The sequence below is a fragment of the Hylobates moloch genome, unplaced genomic scaffold, assembly GCF_009828535.3.
Source record: "Hylobates moloch isolate HMO894 unplaced genomic scaffold, HMol_V3 SCAFFOLD_8, whole genome shotgun sequence".
NCBI lineage: Eukaryota > Metazoa > Chordata > Mammalia > Primates > Hylobatidae > Hylobates > Hylobates moloch.
The window spans coordinates 107,871,435-107,892,369 of record NW_026652283.1 but is presented as its reverse complement, the minus strand read 5'-3'; the positions used below and the strand labels follow the sequence as shown (position 1 = coordinate 107,892,369).

General features: G+C 36.9%; 1 protein-coding gene across 6 annotated transcripts in view; it reads right to left on the bottom strand.

Moving 5' to 3' along the window:
- Nucleotides 1-20,935, bottom strand: part of ZNF385D (zinc finger protein 385D) — a 971,783-nt gene that overhangs the window by 93,667 nt on the left and 857,181 nt on the right. For all 6 annotated transcript variants that reach the window (XM_032162305.2, XM_032162308.2, XM_058442417.1 and 3 more), the window contains one exon: nucleotides 4,957-5,119. In XM_032162305.2, the coding sequence (XP_032018196.1) occupies nucleotides 4,957-5,119 (163 nt within the window). The remainder of the gene's footprint in view (nucleotides 1-4,956; nucleotides 5,120-20,935) is intronic.

Genomic DNA, 20,935 nt, shown 5'->3' with positions numbered 1-20,935 from the left:
GAGCCTACAGAGGCAGGCAGGCCTCCTTGAGCTGTGGTGGGCTCCAGCCAGTTCGAGATTCCTGGCTGCTTTGTTTACCTAAGCAAGCCTGGGCAGTGGCAGGCACCTCTCCCCCAGCCTCGCTGCCACCTTGCAGTTTGATCTCAGACTGCTGTGCTAGCAATCAGCGAGACTTTGTGGGCACAGGACCCTCCGAGCCAGGTGCGGGACCCAATCTGCTGGTGTGCCGTTTTCCAAGCCCATTGGAAAGCGCAGTATTAGGGTGGGACTGATCCGATTTTCCAGGTGCCGTCTGTTACCCCTTTCTTTGACTAGGAAAGGGAACTCCCTGACCCCTTGTGCCTCCCGAGTGAGGCAATGCCTCGCCCTGCTTCGGCTCGCACACAGTGCGCTGCACCAACTGTCCTGCACCCACTGTTTGGCACTCCCTAGTGAGATGAACCCAGTACCTGAAATGAAAATGCAGAAATCACCCATCTTCTGTGTCGCTAATGCTGGGAGCTGTAGACCGGAGCTGTTCCTATTTGGCCATCTGGGCTCCACCTGTTTTTGTTTTTTATACAGATCGACCTTGTACAGAACTTACTCAGACAATTCTGAATTTATCATTTCACAGAAGAACAAAAAACAGAACTTAGTTACACTTGCGTAGTTACTTTGAGTATAATTTTTAAATTTTTGCCATTAATTTTTCTAAATAAAAAACTTGGTATTTAAAAACACTTGCTAGATTAGACAATTATTCTGGCTATCTTTGGAAATGCTCCATGAAATATTCTGTGATACATGGTAACCACTCTTATCAACAATTTAGAGTGCTTGATATATTTTTAAAAAATATTACTTTTGCCTGTAAACTTTTATACAAGTAAATTCACCAACCTAACACTCTTCATTAGATTACAACAACTAAAATTGTTCTTTAACATTAGGAAATGTGTTTTTGCCTTGAGATAGATGAACTAGGCATTCTTTCTACGAATAGTCAGTGGCTCATCACTGAATACGATTTTCTTCTCAGCACTCTAGCAGACTGGCATAATTAAAGAGAGAAAAAGGCAACACAAAAACCCAAGATCGTAAAGTTAGCGAATAGGAACTAACCCCATGGTTTAGATATATGTGTTACCCTAAGGCAGCAGATAAAACTTTATTATTTATACTAATAAATAATATATGACTTGAAAATTTAAGAGGAATTATCCATCAAAATTGTCTTTATATCAATCAAATAGGTTTACAATGAAAATTTAGTTTTTATGAGTATTCATTCTATCTCTTGTATTTTAGAGAAAACTGCCAAATCATTTTTCTAATTAAAGTCCATACCATTTCTTGCCCTTTTCACTATTGTTGCCCCAACCCTCTCAGGGGTTCTCATTTACCAAAGTATGGCGTGTTTAACATTTTTCAAAGGAATTAGTTTGGGTTTTTAAACTATATATAATTGGATTATTTTTTCATATAATTAATTTTTTTATTAAAATGATTTGATAAATTAGTAAAATGTGATTTCATGTGTCTCTCTCTTTTATATATGGACAAGCCTACAAATCACAAAACATTCTTGTGCATTACCAGAAAAATTGTATTTTTTTATTAAAAAATGCATGATCTTTGATTCTAGGGTCTTATCTACCTCTTCTTCTCTTTCTGCCAAGTATCTAACTCTTCTACAAAATTAGCTCAGAGTCCTGTTTTTTTTGAGATGAGGTCTCACTTATTTTGCCCAGTCCAGTCTCAAAGTCCCAGATGCAAGGAATTGTTTGTGCCTCAGCCTTCCAAGTAGGTGGGGCTATAGCCACAAGCCACTGTGCCAGGCTCAGACTCATTTTGTTTTCAGAGTTGTACTAATCAGTATGAGGAAGCACACAGTAATAAAAAGAACATGTAATTGCTCTAAGAAAACTCAAATTTGTTAGCCTAGATGCCTCAGGTTTATATTGCAATACAAATAGAATAAGGGTCTACGAAATGGGTGTCTTTTCTCATAGACAGTTTTGTGTAAATTCAGTTTGAAGAGAATTTGGCTCAAAATATCTGATGAGTGTGCTGGAACTCTTAGTCTCTCCACCTATATAACTTGCTTTTTTGTTTGATTTTTTGTTTTGTTTGTTTTTTCCTGAAATACGTCCTCATGAATTAGGAAAGCAAGGTCTTTCCTAATGTCCATCACTTCCTTCTTTTGGCTTTAGAATATTTGCATCAACTTTACAGACTTTACTATCTCTTCTGCCCTTTTGGAATTTTCTCTAGCTCCAGCTTGGAAGGGTATTTAATCATCTTGACACCATTTCCACTGTTAGGTAAGTTCTGGCATGTTTATGTTGTCTTCAAAAGACAAATCCAAAGTTTGTTACCACTCAACTTCTGAAAGGACTGAGCCTGGAAGACTGCCACTCTTCAAAGTTGTAAAAGAAAATAAAATTTAAGGACCCTCTAAATTTATTATGCCAAGGGGTGGGGTGGGGGTGTTAAGCACTGGAGACTGAGTCACATAACATGTTTGCAATTTCTGCTTCTTTGGGGTTAATTCCCTTCCTCATTTTCTTGTTCTGGAAATGACTAGGAGAGACCAGACACCAGACTTCCTCCCCCTTCCAATTATAATCTACAACAATTATATGTGTTGTAGATTAACTGCATCCTTTATTGTCCTGTACCTAAGACTAGATGGTGCAAAAGACCCTATGAGTATTAAATCCTCAGTATAAAATGTTAAATATACCTTTCCCAAAAGAATAAGACCACCCCAACCAATGTCAGATTATTGTAACTAAGCATTAAGCCTTATATAGAAAGAGGTGTTGAAATTCTGTTAAACTTCCCTAAACTTTGTCTATAAAAATGATACTGAACTTCTACACTTTGGAATACTGACTTCCATTCTTCGGAATCTGTGTTTTCTGGGCAGCCATTCTCTAACTTTACACTTGGATAAACTCTCTTTAAACTAGATTCTGACCCTTTGGATTATTCTAGGTTGACACATTCTAGTCTCTAAGTTAAGAGATGAAAGTATGTGTTCACAACTCATTTACTTAACAGAGACAACACACTTGGGGGCCTTTTTTTTTTTTTTTTTTTTTTGAGATGGAGTCTCACTCTATCGTCCAGGCTGGAGTGCAGTGGCGCAATCTCGGCTCACTGCAAGCTCCGGGGGGCTTTTCTTAACCCAAGTTAGCAGCTCTACCTACCATACATGTATATATATTTTAAATGATGTGCATCCTTAATGAAACACATATTTTCATATTTTAAAAAAGTCAAGATAACCCAAAGATGAATTGTTGATTTAAAAAGTCTAAAAGTAGAAAAAATTTGGAGCAAGGAAAAATGTCGCTTTAACCCTTTATATCAAACTCATCTCTTTGTTCTCCCTACGTACTGCCTTCTTTGCATCGAAAGGCTTCAGGACTTTTCTGCACTTCTCTATGCCAGATGCCACTTTGGTGATCCCCACCTGTGACCTAATATCCAGGAGCAGAAATTACACTTACCTGCTTCATTACCACTCATTCTCTTTCAGCCCTCAAAATAAAGCAGATAGTCTTCGATTATTAGAGAAAAGACCAAAGCTTTCCCTAAAAGGTTTAAATCTAAATTAATAAAATGGCACAATCCAGCTCGTGCACTGGATAACAAAGAAGTGAATATGACAAGCCTGTCTTTTTTTTCCTCTTTAGTATGTGGTGGCACAAACTTGGCTATATCAAAGAACCAAACCAAAGGAGTGAAATAAGCCTCAGTCATTCAACAGACATTTTACTCAGCATTTATCCCATGCCAGACCAGGTGCCAGCATACAAAGATGAGACATGTATTCAGGCTGAGGGAGGACACAGGGCTCTTAGGGAGGGCAGCATGATGCATCTACGATAATACCTGAAGAAAATACAAAATGCCGCAGGAACTAAGAACATCATTATCCCTTACAGGTTCACTTGCAGCATCCCCAATCCTTGGAAGAGCTGATATGTGTCCATTGTGTAACAAAGATGTTACATTGTGTAATAAGGTTGTTGTAATCTGTTCTATTCATTCACTGTTTATTTTCTGTTTTCATCAGTCATATCCAGAAGATCCTCTTTTAGGTAAGACACTACCATTGGTGATGATATGAACGTTTCCTCACCATTGCCATTCATATGGACTGGAAAACAATTGAGATGTAACAGTCTCTGTGTTCTAGAAAGTGATTTATTAGAGGTATATATCCATGAATCACAGAGGAATATTTTCTCTGTAGATTTTGAAAACCAGTGGTCTTATATTTAAAATGTCAGCTTGGGGAAACCTCACTAGCTTCCCCTATTATGAATAAACTGGTCGTTGGCAGGAGCTATCCCAAGGGGCCATTCAGAGGCCATTATTTCACTGTGAAGACTCTGTTAAAAAGAGTAATTGGTATCAATAACACTTACCTGTGTTTGCAGAGGGAAGGTTACCCAGCCATAACAAGCCAGTATCACACAGCCACTACTTAAAACAATGCAGTATGTGGAATTTATGAGAATAAAGCCTTTCTGTAATAATGCCCTTATTGGGGCCTTCTCAATTCATTTAGCATACTTTGCTGTGTACTCACAATTAAATTAAATCTGCCATGCAGTTATAAGCTAAGGTGCTGCATACAAGATGCAAATGCTGCACACTGAAAAGGTTCATTTCTCAAAAAGAGTTATGGGGTACATGGCTTCAAATGCCTTTTATGACTATTCCTCTGAAACAGCCACAGGACTCTTGCAAAATGCAAAATCTGGAATATAATCAGTGATTATCTTAATCTTGTAGGGGTTTGGAAAAATGAGAGGAAACAATTACCATTATACAGAAAGATGGCTCAAGCATGAATCAATATGGCAGGCACATAAGTAAACAGACATGGGGCTAGACAAGGGAGGGAACCCCCAACGACGACGACAAGGACAACAACAACAAAGATCGTTGCTTAACCTGTTTTGTCAGAGCTGGTATTGATGGTATTGGTAGTGATGGAAGTGAAGGTAGTCTTTGCGCTGTCCTTGGCAGTTACAGATTTCTGCTTATTTTTCATGGCTTCCAGTGCTTTGAGCTTCTTGGCATGTTTCGTGCCTTTGTAGTGGGCCGCAGCCTGGCTCTACAAAGGAGAACAAAATGAACCATGCAATCAGGCTCATTTCTAAACTGGCATTCTCTGTATTACTGCAAATACAGACTCCCTTTCAATAACAGGTACCACTGGAGCTAATTCTGGCCATGGCCAGACAGTGGGGTTCTGTTTAGAATGATGCTAGAAAGCAATGGGAATCCAGTCGTAAAACCTCAGGATAGAAGGAAGAAATATTCTGTTGTTTATCTTAAGAGAAATGTAGCTGAACACTGACATATAACAACATTTTCTTTGTGGGAGTAGGGAAAAAAAAATAAGAATTTACACCTGTATCATCTTTGTTCTGCCACAGAAGATGCTGGGCTCCCAAAGATTAACAAGAGCCCTAGAAAAGAGTAGCTTTCACCTTCTTGGCTTAGAAAATGCATTTTCTCGTTCTACAATGTGTCTTCTTAATACAGTCCTCAACAGGTGTCTACAAGGAAAGGTTCACACAAAACAGGGGAAGTAAGCACCCTGGAGACTGAGATTGAAGCTTTAGAGTTCAAAAGCAAATGCACTGCTTAAGTGCAAATGGAGCACACAGAAGCCGGGCAATTTCAGATTCTTTCTCCTCACTTCTTACCAAGGGTAGTCTGAGAAGTTCAAGTTAGTGTCATTTTTTCAGCACATGGATCTTTCATGCCCCAGTCCATTGTCAGGAGGCTCCAATGTGTTTGGACTACCTAATGGGGCCAATCCAATTCTTTTGCTTGTGCCTTCTGAGATATATATATATATATGTATATGTATAGTTTAGAGTGATTTGCATTTTCTCATGTTTTATTTTCTTAAGAGCATTTTTTTTTTTTTGGTTGGGGAGCGGTATAGTGAAATACATTAATTACCGGGCGTGGTGGCTCATGCCTGTAATCCAAGCACTTTGGGAGGCTGAGGTGGGTGGATCATGAGGTCAAGAGATCAAGACTATCCTGGCCAACATGATGAAACCCCATCTCTACTAAAAATACAAAAACTAGTTGGGTGTGGTGGCACACACCTGTAGTCCCAGCTACTCGGGAGGCTGAGGCAGGAGAATCGCTTGAACCCAGGAGGCACAGGTTGCAGTGAGCCGAGATCATGCCACTGCACTCCAGCCTGGCGACAGAGCGAGACTCCATCTCAAAAAAAAAAAGAAAAGAAATACATACAGATAGAAAATCATATTTAAATAAATGTATGTTTATTAATGTTTATTTCTTGGGGGAGAAAAGACTTTGTAGTTGGTGGGTAGGGTAAGGGTGACCAGGAAGATTCTTAACTTAGGTTTTCGAGGTCATAACCTTTCCAAATGTCCCCCACAAAAGGATATCTCAGTAGAGGATTATTCCTATTAGATTATCCATAAGTTCCCATTGCTTATTTAAATTAAGTATTTCACTTTGCCAAAAAATAATAATCACATTGTCCTCTTCATTACAGAAACTGTGATAACTAGGGTGTTGCAATATAATATGTTTTAACAAATAATTAAATAGTCCACATCTTCATTTGCATCATTCTAGCAAGATATCCTCAAAGGACTAGGTACCCTTATTGAAAGAACACTGGACAAGGAAATTATATATTAGAAACAGTTTGAACAGAGAGCACACTCATGCATCAGTTACAAGTTTTCCAACAACACATAACATCAAAAGACATAGTGTGAGCCAAAATATGAAGTTAAGACATGCTATAGTTAATTGAGGAACCAGCGATAGATTGGATTAAGTTGATTCTACATGGAGAATGCCACTTTGAGGACAAAATTTTGTCTTTTTTTTCCCTGCCTAATTCTCGTTTTTAGTATATCAAGTCCTTTGGCCATAACTTTTGAGAACGATATGCTATATTCAATTAAAATCACAGAATAGTTGGTCATCTTCTTTAGGCATCTGGCTATATCATTTCCCTCAAAGCAGAGTTTCTCTTCTCTTAGCAAGTAACCCTTTCCTTGGTGATACAAGTGAATGTTTAATAGATAATATATATTAAAAGATGGGGGGGTGAGATTAATTGTGCTATCTCCACTTATACCTCCAAAATAGACATTTCATAGGTTCCTAACAAATCTAACATTCTCAGTGGCATTTAAAATTAAACAACACTTTGTTTTAACATATCATAGGACCAGGTGATTGTCACTATTTTTGAAATTAAGAAACTTCCTACAAAAGAAGCCCACAAGTAAGAAAGTCTTACGCCAAAAACAAAACCAAAAACAAACCAAAACAAACCCAAATACCAAACAAACAAAAACCTCTCTGCACAGGCACAACTAAACCAATTCCCTCTAACAAGTGAAACAGCTCAGGAAGTTGTGGGAAGAACAGGGTGACAAAATGACCAGAAGTTGATAGGCTCCCAACAGAGACACTTAATATCTTAAAATGCAAAATAAGACAAAATGAAATGCATGCACACTCGTTTATTGAATGTCAGTACCAAAACACCTTGATAATAATTATTTTAATTATAAATTATCTGATACAAAGGCAAATAAGCCTTCCCCAAATTAAAAATAAGTAAATAAACTATATGAAGTTCCAAGGCGTTATAGATAAACCATGACATGTAGAATTTAGGAGAAATTGAGTATAGTGGGGTGATGGTTGCAGAGGACATCAATATCAATATGACTGTAATTGTGCAGGGTATATGTGTTGGGGTAGAAGTGGGCATACAAGTTGGAAGGCTAACATAGACAGATCACCCTTCTAGATATTTTAAATTTTCTTTATCATTGACTTTTATGTAATGTTTATATTGGACTGTTCCTAGATTATCCTAGCATAATTTTTTCTAATTTATCTATAGTGGCGCCATAACTCTAGATCTACCTTGATTCAGGTATGCTGTGTAACAGTGTATTCCCTATGTGAAGGTGGAAAACCCAGCTAGTCTCCTTACCCCTTTAGGCCACTTGATAGATGCAGATAGACACACAGATTGAGGTAGATAGATTATTCATTCATATTTTATCTTTCTGTGACTGTAAAAAAAGCTGCAGCCTAAGAAAGAATTTTACTGAGAGATTTTTTAAAGCACCAGTTGGCCTGGGATGTCTCTTTGGGCCTCCTCTGCTTTTCTTTTGAGCAGAGAAGTGTAGGACAGCTACACTATATACTAGCATAACAAATTCCCTATGAGATTGTGTCCTATTATTTATCAGCAATTTTCTGAGGCAAGTCATTCCCAGACACCTGGGAATTCTCAATACAAATGCAAATAATTATTTTTCACAGATATGACTTCTAAGTTAAATAAGGAACTGTACTAATTCATTGTACCGTATTTCAGAATTTTGTATTTTAAAACTAAAGCAGAATCGGTGATCGTAGTACATACGCACATGAGCAAAACAACAAGATTTGAGCTTTAACAACTCATTTTTATTAAATTAAATTAAGTTTAGCCTAAAGCTACCTTTCTACCTATCTTAAATTTACCCTAAAAGTTTCTGCATACATAGTAAACCGTAACCTAACCTGATGTGTAAACAGACTGTTACTTTCTGTATAACAAGTAGCGGAATCTAAACCAGTCACAGCAACTGAACTTAAGTCAACCACAGGCAGCCAACTGTTCAAACCAAATTCAAATAGGACAAACAGGGAGCTTTAACCAATCAGGCTCTGTACCTCATTTCTGCTTGCTGTATGTCACTTTCTTTTTTGTGTCTATAAATGTTATTCAGGCACATGAGAGCCCTGGAGTCTTATTAAACCTTTCCTGGTTCTAGAGGCTGTCAAATTCTTGTATTGTTCTTTGCTCAATTAAACTCTGCTAAATTTAACTTTTCTATAGTTTTTCTTTTAACACTTTAAATAATAGTGGAATATTAGCACATTGTGTTGTAAAAACCACTATGCCAATCTTGAAATAGCACATGACACCGTTAAATCTAATAAGTGTCATCCCAGAGGCAAGTGCTGACATTAAAGATATGCACACATGCATTCCTATAGAACAGAGCGCCATTTTAGATGTAATCACCACATTTTAGTCATCAGTAGCCATCCGCTTTTCAATTTTCAAATTTTATCTTCAATATTTCAGAATGGTTTCTAGTTGAAATGCAACTGAAGATTCAGTAGATAAAAATAAGTCTTAATTAGCTAACATTTGAGAGAGGTTTTGTCATTTTGAAACATGCACATGCACATTTATCTTATTTGGCTAAGTAAGAAACTTCTCTATAAATTGTTATTGCCCTATAAAATTCACTGAGAAGTTACTTTTTAGTATTTCTTTTATTCCATTAGCACTAATACCTTGTATACTTTTTACATCTCTTTTACAAAACATGTCTTATGCTTTTTAAAAACTCAGACATTTATTATAAGCATATATATCCAGTAACCATAACCAATTAATTTTCATGAACGCAAATAATTTCAAAAAGAACAAGGTGGCCTTTTTAGTTTGTGATGTTATGTAATTTTATCATATATTAAATTTGAATTAAAATAAAATAAACTTTATCACATTGATGGAATTCAGGACATGCCACCCCAAAATATGACTGGAATGAAACTGCCTTTGCAAAGATTACGAAAGCAAGAGAAATTTAGCACAACTGACTCCATCTTGCTTATAACCTCATAGGTGGGCCATCTTAGCTCATTCCTGGGCGTGGGCCAAGCTAACCATGGGAGAAATTTAATATATAGCTTAACATTGAAGCAAAGATAATAGTCCCTTCCTAAAATTGATCCCCGCCTTGTTCAGTGCTGAAACCACCTTTGTAAGACCTATAAAAGGCCACAAGATTAGGATTATGGAAGGGACCCAAATCCTGCTAAAATGTAGGCTTAGTTACTATAATCCTTTACTGCATAGGAGTCATGTGGCCAGAGGTCACAAGATTTGTGACTTCCCCAATCGCTCCCATAGATAACGTCATTATTGTAGAAACTAAACTTGGTCTTTTGAGATGCTTTTCAGACTTTTTCATTCTGACAACTGAGGAACCCCACCAAAACTCATGACTCATGATTCCACAGGTCCTGTGGTCCCCCCACCCAGAGGAGGGCTCATTACATTTTCCACACCCCTATGATTGCATCCCCAACTAATCAATAGCAACCATTCTCTAGACTCCTGCCCACCAAATTGTCCTTGAAAAACACTAACCTCAGAGCCTTTAGAGAGACTGATTTGAGTGATAACTTAAGCTTTCCCACATGTCCAGCCTTATGTTAATTAAACTCTTTCTTTACTGCAATACCATGGTGTGAGTGAACTGGTTTTCTGTGTGCAGTGGGCAGGAAGAACCCAAAAAGATAATTACAATAGGAGACCAGACTATTCCACTGCAAATATGGTATAAAACCAATTTTGAGCTGATTATTTTCAGAAATAGCAGACAAAAGAGAATTTCTCAGAACAGAGAAGTTATCCTTTTTTTAAATGAGAAATTTACATCTATATGTCTCCCTCCCAGTACCAGGAAGATAAGGATGACTCTAAATCACTAGAGACTCTGATCAGTGGTAAGGGTGTGTCCCAGCTAGGAATTATGAAGGATAGAGGAATGATTTTTTTCTTCCCCTGCAATATTAAAATGTAACACCAGAAAAGAAAAAACGAGTGGTTATTAGAGATATCACCATCCTCCTTGGGGGAAGAAGAGAATATTTCAGCCAACTGAAATTATTTTTCCTTTTTTTGTTTTTTAAAAAAACCTAATTTATTAAATTTTAGCTTAGATTATGTCAGAGATAAAAATTATCAGATAAAATATAATATCCTAAAATCTTAAATGATTACAGGAAAAAAGGTTTAAATTTTTATCTTTTTTAAATGTTGATAATATATATTACTGTTTTATGATCCTAAATGTCTCAAAATGGAGTCACTTATGACAAGTGACTCAGCCCACAGTTAAATTGCTGACCCCTCAAAGTTATAAAGACATATATGGTAGACTGAGGGGATAAAGTAGCACCTGCTGTGTCCGGACACCCTGAGACTTGGCAAGTAAGTGAAGCCAAAAGACTGCCGAGATAATGGCCATGAACACACCTGTGAAGAGTCGTAGAAACAGAAAAGAAACTGACCAGGGCTAAGATGCCTGCAGACTCTCTGCTGGTGAGAAAGCTGAGGCCTCCTTTCTGCCTAAGTTCTGCAACACCCCAAACCCATGGCCAGCAATGTGTTGGTTTCCTGAGCTACTCATCAGTAATTTATTCCCTTTTTTTCTTATTACTGTCTGTGTGTGTTAAATGTATTTGCATAATTGTTGGTGTGTGAAAGCCTTGCAATAAACCTTGAATTTGAAAGGATATAATTGGCCCTTGAGTCACTCTGAAAGCTCCCCACCTCCAATCAGAGTTAGTACAGCTAGGCTGATTGGAACCTGAGAGAGTAGTTGCATACACCCACTCAATCTGACTAGTTAAGTCACATGAACAGGTGCAGCCATATGGGTGAAGATCAGTATGCATTCTAATTACTCAGTGGCTTTTTGAATAATTGGAATATCAGTTTTGTATATACCAGTTCAGCAGAAGATTTCCAAATTCTTACTCATCTTAACTTTATGATTCTCAACTCTCAGCTTCATTTAACATTCATATAAAGCATTTGTTCTCAAACTCTGGTCACCAGACCAGCAATCTTAACATCACAGCATGGGCTTGAGACACTGTTAGAAATATAAATTCTCAGTCTCCATCCTGGACATATTGAATCAGAAACGGAGAGGGAGGCTCAGTAATGGGTACTTTACAAGCCCTGCAGATGATTTGGTTAACTCTAAAGTTTAAAAACTATTCATCTTAAGTATAAATGCATTTTACTCCCAAAGTGACCATTTCTTTTGGCACTTCTTGCTGAAGTCCAGGCTTTCTAAGATGAATGTATAATCATTTGAAGATTGAACATTTTTATGTGAACAATGTATATTGTTCCCCCTAAAAATTATCAAATGTTTTTTTCCTTAAAAACATGTCAAAAATAACTCAGATACATGTGTACTTGGGGAACTTCTATCCAAGAAGGATGAACTCAAGTAGCAAATTAACCTTGAAAACATCCTTATAATTCTAACATTACATATGAGTGCTTTCCAAGTCCTCGTGATTTTCTCTTTCCAGATTTTATCTTTTCTCTCCAAGGTAATTATTGTCGCAGGACAATTCCTGATCTCATGGCTTTTATCTCTATATTGAATGCATTGTTATGATCCAGTTTGCAGGGGCTAGAGGAAACCCCTTGTCAATAAAAATAATGACAGTAATAATAAGCAAAAATCAACCCCTGTATCAAACTCTTAAAACTTCACTATAAGAAGTATCTAATCCACTGTTTCATTTGCATTAAACTGAGTTAGTGTTAGCCATGTCTAATTTTTTTCCTTATATACTTATGGCTTTTTTATTGAGAAAATTCCCTAGCCATCAGGCAAACAGAAATCATGTTGGTAAGCCAAGAGATTGTCTTCTCTACTACTCTATTTAATGAAACATTTGAAGAAGAAATTTAAAGATAGAATAGTTCATTGTTATAAATTTTCCTTACTGCTGTGAATACAAATTATGCAATGCAAAAAAAGACAGGATATAGATATTTTTATTTCTTAATTACATGCCCCATATAGAATATTTAATAATTCATTTCAACTTGTTATTGTGTAGTTATCATGTAAATAGAAGATTACATTATGAATAAAAATGAATATTCACTCGCATTTTTTCCCGGAGTGAAAAACATGATTCAATTAAGGGTATTCTTTTGAGCTCAAGTGATTGATGCTTTACTTTAAATATATTCCCGTCTTCTGTACTCTTCAATACAGAAATGAACAGTAACAGCTACAGGAATAGAAAAAAAAAGTGGGGGGAAGGGGGAAAAAGATAATACCACAAGATTACTGTGATTTTCATACACCACCACTACTCGGTGGGGAAAAAAAAACATTCTAAATACAAATGAAGAAAAGGAAGAGAAGCATGTCACAAATTCTCAGATACATTTGGTAACTAATTTTTATAAGCAAAGAAAGTACTTTGTCACTAAGTACTTACATGGCTGTGAAAAAAATAGTCTAGATGGGGTCACTTATCTTTTCAAAGCTTCTCAACTCATCTATAAACGTCATGATTCCTAAACATTAAGTATTTAATGTTTTCAAGTATCTAACGTGAATGATAAATTAGAGAGTGCTTACCTGAGTGAGAGAAGCTAATTTGAGAGTTACTGCCTGGTTCCTATTATGAAAGAAACCCTTGTTTTTGTATATCTTGAATTCAAACAGCTATCTCCTTGAACTCTAAGGGAGGAGTCCTAATTGAGGAACAAAGGATAGCAGTGGGCTTTGGAAGCCAGCACACAAGTCTAATCTAGCTAAAAGGAAGAGAGGCTCTGCAAAATTTGCTCAATCTTTTTTGGAGCTTTCTGTAAATCAGAGATCTAAATGAATTTTAACTCCAGTGACAGAAACACAAAAATGTCAAGTTTGTACAAAACTGAGAAAAATCAGAGAAACCACTTTGTCTAGCTGCTCAGCCCGTGTACAAAATCCTTTCAGAATGCCCATAGCTTAATACCTGGCTCCATGTGTGACACACACCATTTGAATAGGGTGGGGAAGAATTAGAAATGTTGACTCTAATTATGTTCAAAGGTCAACTTGCCATAGATGTTTGTATCAACAGCAGAGAAAAACTTGTTTTATATCCTGGCATAAATAAAATGTGCGTCTCCTCTAATCCTTAATTTCCTCCTCCAGCAAATGCTCCCCTCTCTGCTACTCCCAGTGTCTGCTCTCTAGCACATGTGTAGTGTGGATAAAGAAGCAATAGCTCCCCTCACTTTCTTTTCATAAGGAAAACGTTACAAGAAGAATCATTTTTAAGCCCTTGTATAAAGAGTTCCCTCTGCCTGGAGCACCTGTACTTGCCTGGTAGATGTTGGGATGCCACTTTCTCCATGTAGTCTTAGGTATGGCTGCATCGTAGCACTTATGTCACTGCCATAAGAAGGGTTCAATGCCTGTTTCTCCTGACAGAGAGTGGATCTCATAACAGAGAGAGGAAAACCTGATATTACTCATCATCCTGTCCCTAGGATCTATCATACATCTCTAAACAGTTGCCTATTAAATTCATGTTGAATTAATTTCACATTTTGATTTTAAAATGGAAATATGCATATGGAGTCTCAATGGATTTTGTATGTGAACAGGGTTTAACTTAATTCTCTGTCATTCTTTGGCACTTCGCCTTATCTGTTGAACACACTTCAGGGGATTTTTATGGCACTTAATGCTGGAAAACCATCTGGTACAAACACAAACTATTATTTTTTCTCTGGGACGAAGCTTACCATCAAACACAAATTGTGCTATTTATGGGAACTCTCTTTTCAAGGGATGTAGCAAAGGAATAATATGGAGATTGTTTTGCTTTTTAAATATTTAAATGAATAACTAACAGGTTCTTTTTAAATCTGAGAAATACAATGAATAATTCCAGTGATGACTCTGCATTTTAAGGGTTACCTAAAAGACAAAATTCTTTTAAATATGCACATAAAAATTTTCAGTACTCGGGAAATGCTAGTCCTTTGTTAACACCATTTTTAAATTTCTAAAATGAAATATTTATGCTCTAAAACCAATACAGAGAAATTGGATATGGCATCATTAACACATTTCCTCCCTACATAGTCACATAACACATACTCTGTGTTTGCTGAAGAACACCTTAGGGTAAAAGACTAAATTTCCTACTCCTCCATAAGTCAAAGAAGGTCTTCCCTCTATAGTTTTGTAGAATTTGCAATCTCTAATTCATAAATCTGAGAATAGTTCTGATTGTTCCTTTTATGAACTTGCCCCAAAGATCACTTCTAAAATGTTCAATTATTAATGAGATCCACAGGGTCCACAAAACAATGGCTTACAGTTGAGCCAAATGTTTTGCCAGTGTTAAACATCATCACAGTTCTCCAAGGCACTTTGGTTACATTGAGAAAGGCTGGAGAACAAAACCACAAGTAACCTCTAAAACCTGAACTCTTATGGTGGAGTCTACCCATATTCAATTCCTTCAGCTGTTCATTCATTCACAAAGAACCTATTGAACAGTTACTGCACACCATATGCTCTTGTAGGTACTGATGAATTAGAGATAGATAGAGTGGTGAACAAGTCTGATTAAAAGATTAAGTTACATGTATAAATCTTCTAGCCTGGCACAGTGGCTTACACTTGTAATCCCAGCACTTCGGGAGGCCACAGTGGTAAGATCACTTGAACCCAGGATCTTGAGACCAGCTTGGGCAACAAAGCAAAACCCCCAACTCTGCTAAAAAATTTTTTTAAAGCCAGGTGTGGTGACATGTGCCTGCAGTCTCAGCTACTTGGGAGGTTGAGGTGGGAAGATCACTTAGGTCCAGGAATTTGAGGCTGCAGTGAGCCAGTGTACTCCAGCCTAGTCAACAGAGTGAGATACCTTCTCTTAATAAAACAAAAAGCCCCAAAAACTTCTCTATAAAAAAAACCATAGGCAAAGTAATATAAATTTGTAAAAATACTAGAAAAAAAATGTGTAACTCTTTTGCAAAGAGGTTAATCTTCCAGCTACATAAAGAATACATAGAAAATAAGGAGAAAAAGACACCAACCCTTAGAATAATTGGCAAGAGCTTCACCAAATTCAGTAAGATAAATTATGTCAAAGTATCTATGGCTTCTTGGGATAGAATAGGGCCCTGTAATGAGAATAAATACCAATTTTGGCCAAAATAAAGGAAAATGAATGTTCTTCTGTATAAATCAATTTGGTGCCCTGGCTGAAAATCTAGATACGGATGAAAATTGTGAATAAACTGTGCTTTTATGAAAATTATGGTTTTGGAGAAAAAAGAAAAAAAATGTTTTTAATAGGAAAAGTTGAGCAAACTGACCCCATCTCAGGACAACCCTGTGACCAAAAAGATCTCTGAAGTAGGACATTTTATATGCAAAATCTGGGGAAATCATCCAACTTCTTCAATAATGCTTTCCTCCCAGACTTAGAAAAATATTTGGTAGACCCACAGAAAGCATTGCTTTTGTTTTAACTTTTTTTTTTTTTTTTGAGCGGGAGTCTCACTCTGTCACCCAGGCTGGAGTGCAATGGCACGATCTTGGCTCATCACTGCAACCTCCGCCTCCTGGGTTCAAGCATTTCTCCTGCCTCAGCCTCCCGAGTAGCTGGGACTACAGGCACCTGCCACCACACCCGGCTGATTATTGTATTTTTAGTAGAGACAGGGTTTCACTATATTGGCCAGGCTGGCCTCAAACTCCTGACCTTGTGATCTGCCTGCCTCGGCCTCCCGAAGTGCTAGGATTACAGATGTGAGCCACCATGCCCAGCGACTTTTATATAACCAAAATTGCAGAAAGAAGTGGTTTGGGGACTAGATTAACTCTTGGAGGAAGGGAGGTTAAGCTGGGAAGGGACAGCGGCAATGACTCTAGAAGCCTGAATTATCTGAACATGTACACATAACTGATTTCCTTTTGTGCTAGAAGTTTTCCTATTGCATTAAGAAAAAAAAATTTATGTTTTCTGTCTGGCTCTGTAGGCAGGTGTAGGTGAGTTGTGTCAGCAAGAAAGTTCTAATCCAAAGAGTTTAGTGTTTAGTTAGGTGTTAACAGCACACTATCCACCAATAGTATTTAGTTGTCCTTGGTAGGATTTTGGCCAGAGGAATTTTTCCCAGGGTGATTCTTGGAGGAAGAGTTTAGTGTGTCATAAATGTATTAAGGAGATGCTGCTATTCTGTCACACGGTGGTTGTGTGAGGCATTTATGGAACACTCCAATGTGTCAGGTAGTGAGCTGAAGGCTTGATATGAATATTTCATGTGGAATAAGTGATGAATACATGATATGAATATTCTCACTTATTCCTTTTAAAAGCCTATGAGTGAATTGCAACTATCATGGGAATTTTATAGATGGGTGGATTGAGAATCTAAGAGCTAGAGCAGCTTAACCACAGAGTATGAACAGAAGAGAACTTGTACTGAAGTCTAACTCCAGAAACCAAACTTGTAGCCCCACTTCTCAACCCAAAAGAGAGTGTGCAATGATAAATAACCTTATTATGTGATTTCACAGTGGCTTATCCTTCAGAGGACATAAGACTAGTGCATAGGAATTATTATTGATTTCTGTGACAATTAACTCATATAATTTCACTCAGTCTATCACAGGCCCATAAACGGATTAAATAATATTATGAGCATCACTCTATCTGAGGGTCTTCTTCAATTTTTCAGTACCTATTCCAATAAACTAATGTTGATATGCTAAACAAAATAAAAAAGACTATGCAATGTTTTGTTTATATCCCCAAATGTGAAGCTTTCAGACATTAGGAAGTATCCTTGGGAATACAAAGCACGTGATGGGGAAAGAAGTCAGCTCTTGCACAAAGTTTGTAGGTTCATTTAAAGATTATGTTCTTTATTCTGTTAACCTGGAAGGCTGTGCAAATTTTTTTTTTTTTAAAAAAAGAAACATGTTTGCATTTGTATGACATCACTCTGGCATGGGCAGGGAGTCTAGATGAGAAGAGGAGGGCAAGACTGGGGAAGGAGTGAAAGGTAAAAGGATCATTATAGTGGCACAAGTAAGAGATGGCCACATCTAAGAATTTGATTATGACAGTGAAAACAGAGAAATGAGTAATCATTTGGCTAATATGTAAATTAAAAATTTTCAGAATTGATGATGAATTTTGAGGGGTGGTCTCAAAGATGCCTTGCGGGTTTCTGCCTCTTGCAAATGCACGATTGGAGATTTCATTTCCCAGAATGGTTGATATTCAAAGAAGTCCCAAGGTTTGGGGAAAGAGCATGAATTGGGTTAGGATATGTTGAGTTTAATGATCCTTAAAAACACCTAAGTAAAATGTGGGCTCTGTAGCTATGTGATCTGTAGATTAGAGATGAATTCTAGGCTGTAGCTAAATTGGGACATTAATCAGCAACAGATGGTAACTGAAGCCACTGGGAAATGTCATTTGAAAGACAAATAAAAAGAATTTTCCTGTTTAACTACTGAAACACAATCCTTTATCAGCTGCAACATTTGAATGTGTGAACTAAGACTCCAACTGACCATTTATGGGACAACATATTTCCAAATTCTTCACTGGACTTCATCATCACTTAGCTTTAAAAAAGTCTAAGTCTTTTCTTAAAGTGCTTAAGATCTTAAAGTTCCAAACAAAGAATGAATCATTCTCTTTTCATCCTCACACTAAAGTAAGTTAACTAGAAAGTTAACATATTTCTCTCCGTATATAGAAAATCGTCTCTCAGAATTTGGTCTCTAGAGGCCAAATTCACAAGGATAAAAGTCCTATCACTAGAACAGCAAAATGGGGATTCGTAAAGTCCAACTATAGAAGGCTACAGTGAGTTGTCCTCCAAACCTGGCATTAAGGTTGTTCTCCCTGAGTTAAAATTGTAGTGGATGGAATTAACATTTATGGAAATCTTATAAAGGGGAGGTCAAACGCAGGAAGGCAGGATGGGGGTATTAATCAAGGGCTGACTAGATATAAAAGAGAGCTTTGTCTTAATGAATGTTATTAACATATCTGAACTAAGACTGTTAGTTGAATAGGTTTCACCCCAGCATCTAGAGAAAGGGAATTTAAAGATTAACTTCACATAGAATTCTTTTTCTCCCTGATAAATATAGGGGAGAAAACGACACCACTACATGATCTTACGAATGTGCCATTCATTGCTGTCTGTGACAACCAGAGAAAAAAGGGTCCATTCGGTAAATCATGTATTTTTTATAATCTTATAAATATATCATTTAAAAGTCTCAATAATTACAAAATGTAAGCACCCCCGGCTTCTAAATGTGGAGAAACATACAAAAAGCTGCAACTCAGTGAGATTTCTAAAATTCTGCTTTATGCTTTTTCAATATTTTCAGATATTAATTTTCAGTTTTTAAATTGACCTCTTAAAGGTATATTCAATGATTTGAGGAAGAAATGCCAAAGAGAGACTGCATTTGGCATGTATTTTTTTTTCCAATGGCATTTGCTGTTAGCAATGAAGAAGAAAAAAGTTTTCTCTAAGTAAGAATTATTAAAATTCTGGGTCGGGCACGGTGGCTCATGCCTGTAATCCCAGCACTTTGGGAGAGCGAGTTGGGCAGATCACCTGAGGTCAGGAGTTTGAGACTAGCCTCAATATGGAGAAACCCTGTCTCTACTAAAAATACAAAATTAGCCGGGTGTGGTGGTGCATGCCTGTAGTCCCAGCTACTCGGGAGGCTGAGGCAGGAGAATTGCTTGAAGCTGGGAGGCAGAGGTTGCGGAGAGCGGAGATCGCGCCATTGCACTCCAGCCTGGGCAACAAGAGCAAAACTCCGTCTCAAAAAAAAAAAAAAAAAAAAAAGAAAAAAAAGAATTATTAAAATTTTGACATTGCAGACATTAAAAAAATTTTTAGACCATCTGATTTTCTATGATATTTTAATTTCCAAATTGTTTGAATTTACCATAGTCAAAGTTAGTTAAAAAAAATTAGTAAACATCTATATTTTATGATAAATTGAGACATTCCAATCTGAAATACAGTGGTTGTCTAAGTGATGTCGTTAATATCGTTGCTTTCATTTCCTAAACCAGCAAGTGATTTTTTTTCCCCTGGGGCATACATTAACAATTTACTTTTTGTAGACAAGTGCACAAATATGATTAGCTTTTGCAAATTGCCCCTTTTTCTGTTACTGGTAAGTACTTTTTGTATTATTATACTGTAAACAGATGCTATTTTCCACTACATATTCAGCTGTAATTAGCTAATTTAATGTGTTAAAGCAACAAAAGAACTTCGAGAATGATTCAGTGATTTAAGCTGCATGGAAACTAAGATAAATCAAGCATGAAGTCTGTAAAATTATTCCAAAATTTAGTTTTTGATAAGGAATTGTGGAGTGCCTGTTCCTTGAAGTTGTTTATCTGTACTTGTGTTTTCACCTTTGCAGGGCTGGTCCTGCAAACAAACTTCCAAGCATTAGGGCTACACAGGTGCCTCTGCTCATTGCTCTTCCATTTCCTAAAACTTGAGCTATTAGTTCAAGTGTCACTCCTCTGCACTAAAGACTAGATTTGTTTATATATTTGTTCAGTTAGATATTTATACATGCGGCAATGTTTCTGCCTGTGACATAGCAATATATCTATATATACATTATTGCAAAAGTGGTGCAAGAAGAGGAGATGTAGAACATGAAGCCATGGAGATGGGATAAAAACTCAAAAAATCTAGTGTCATGGAAGCAAGAGTGATAAGAGCTTCTGGAAGGGAATGCTTATCACTATTGACTGCTGCTGCTATAACAGATAGGAGGGTGTAGAAGTGTCCATTAGATCTCGCAACATGTGTATTATTGGTAACTGTCATACAAGACAGGACAATTAAATGCTAATTCATTCACTGGAACAATAGGTTTTGAAAACAATAGATTTTGGAAAGGAAATAAAGGATCTGAATGCTTGGTCATGAATTAGCTAATTGGAGTGGCGTCCAGAAGCAAACTTCGCCCATCTGACACGATCGTTCTTAACTGAGCACTATTATCTTATTTAGCACTACTAATAGGTATTTCCATATTATAAGTGAGTATCTGGAAACAGATCTGCATTTGATTCCATCACTTAGAAAAGCACAAAGATGAGGTAATATCTTTAATAACATTAATAAGTTACCTTAAATACTTTCACTCTTTTCAAAAAAAAAAATCCATGATGTAGAAAATCTTAAAAGTACAAATAAGGAAAAGGTGTA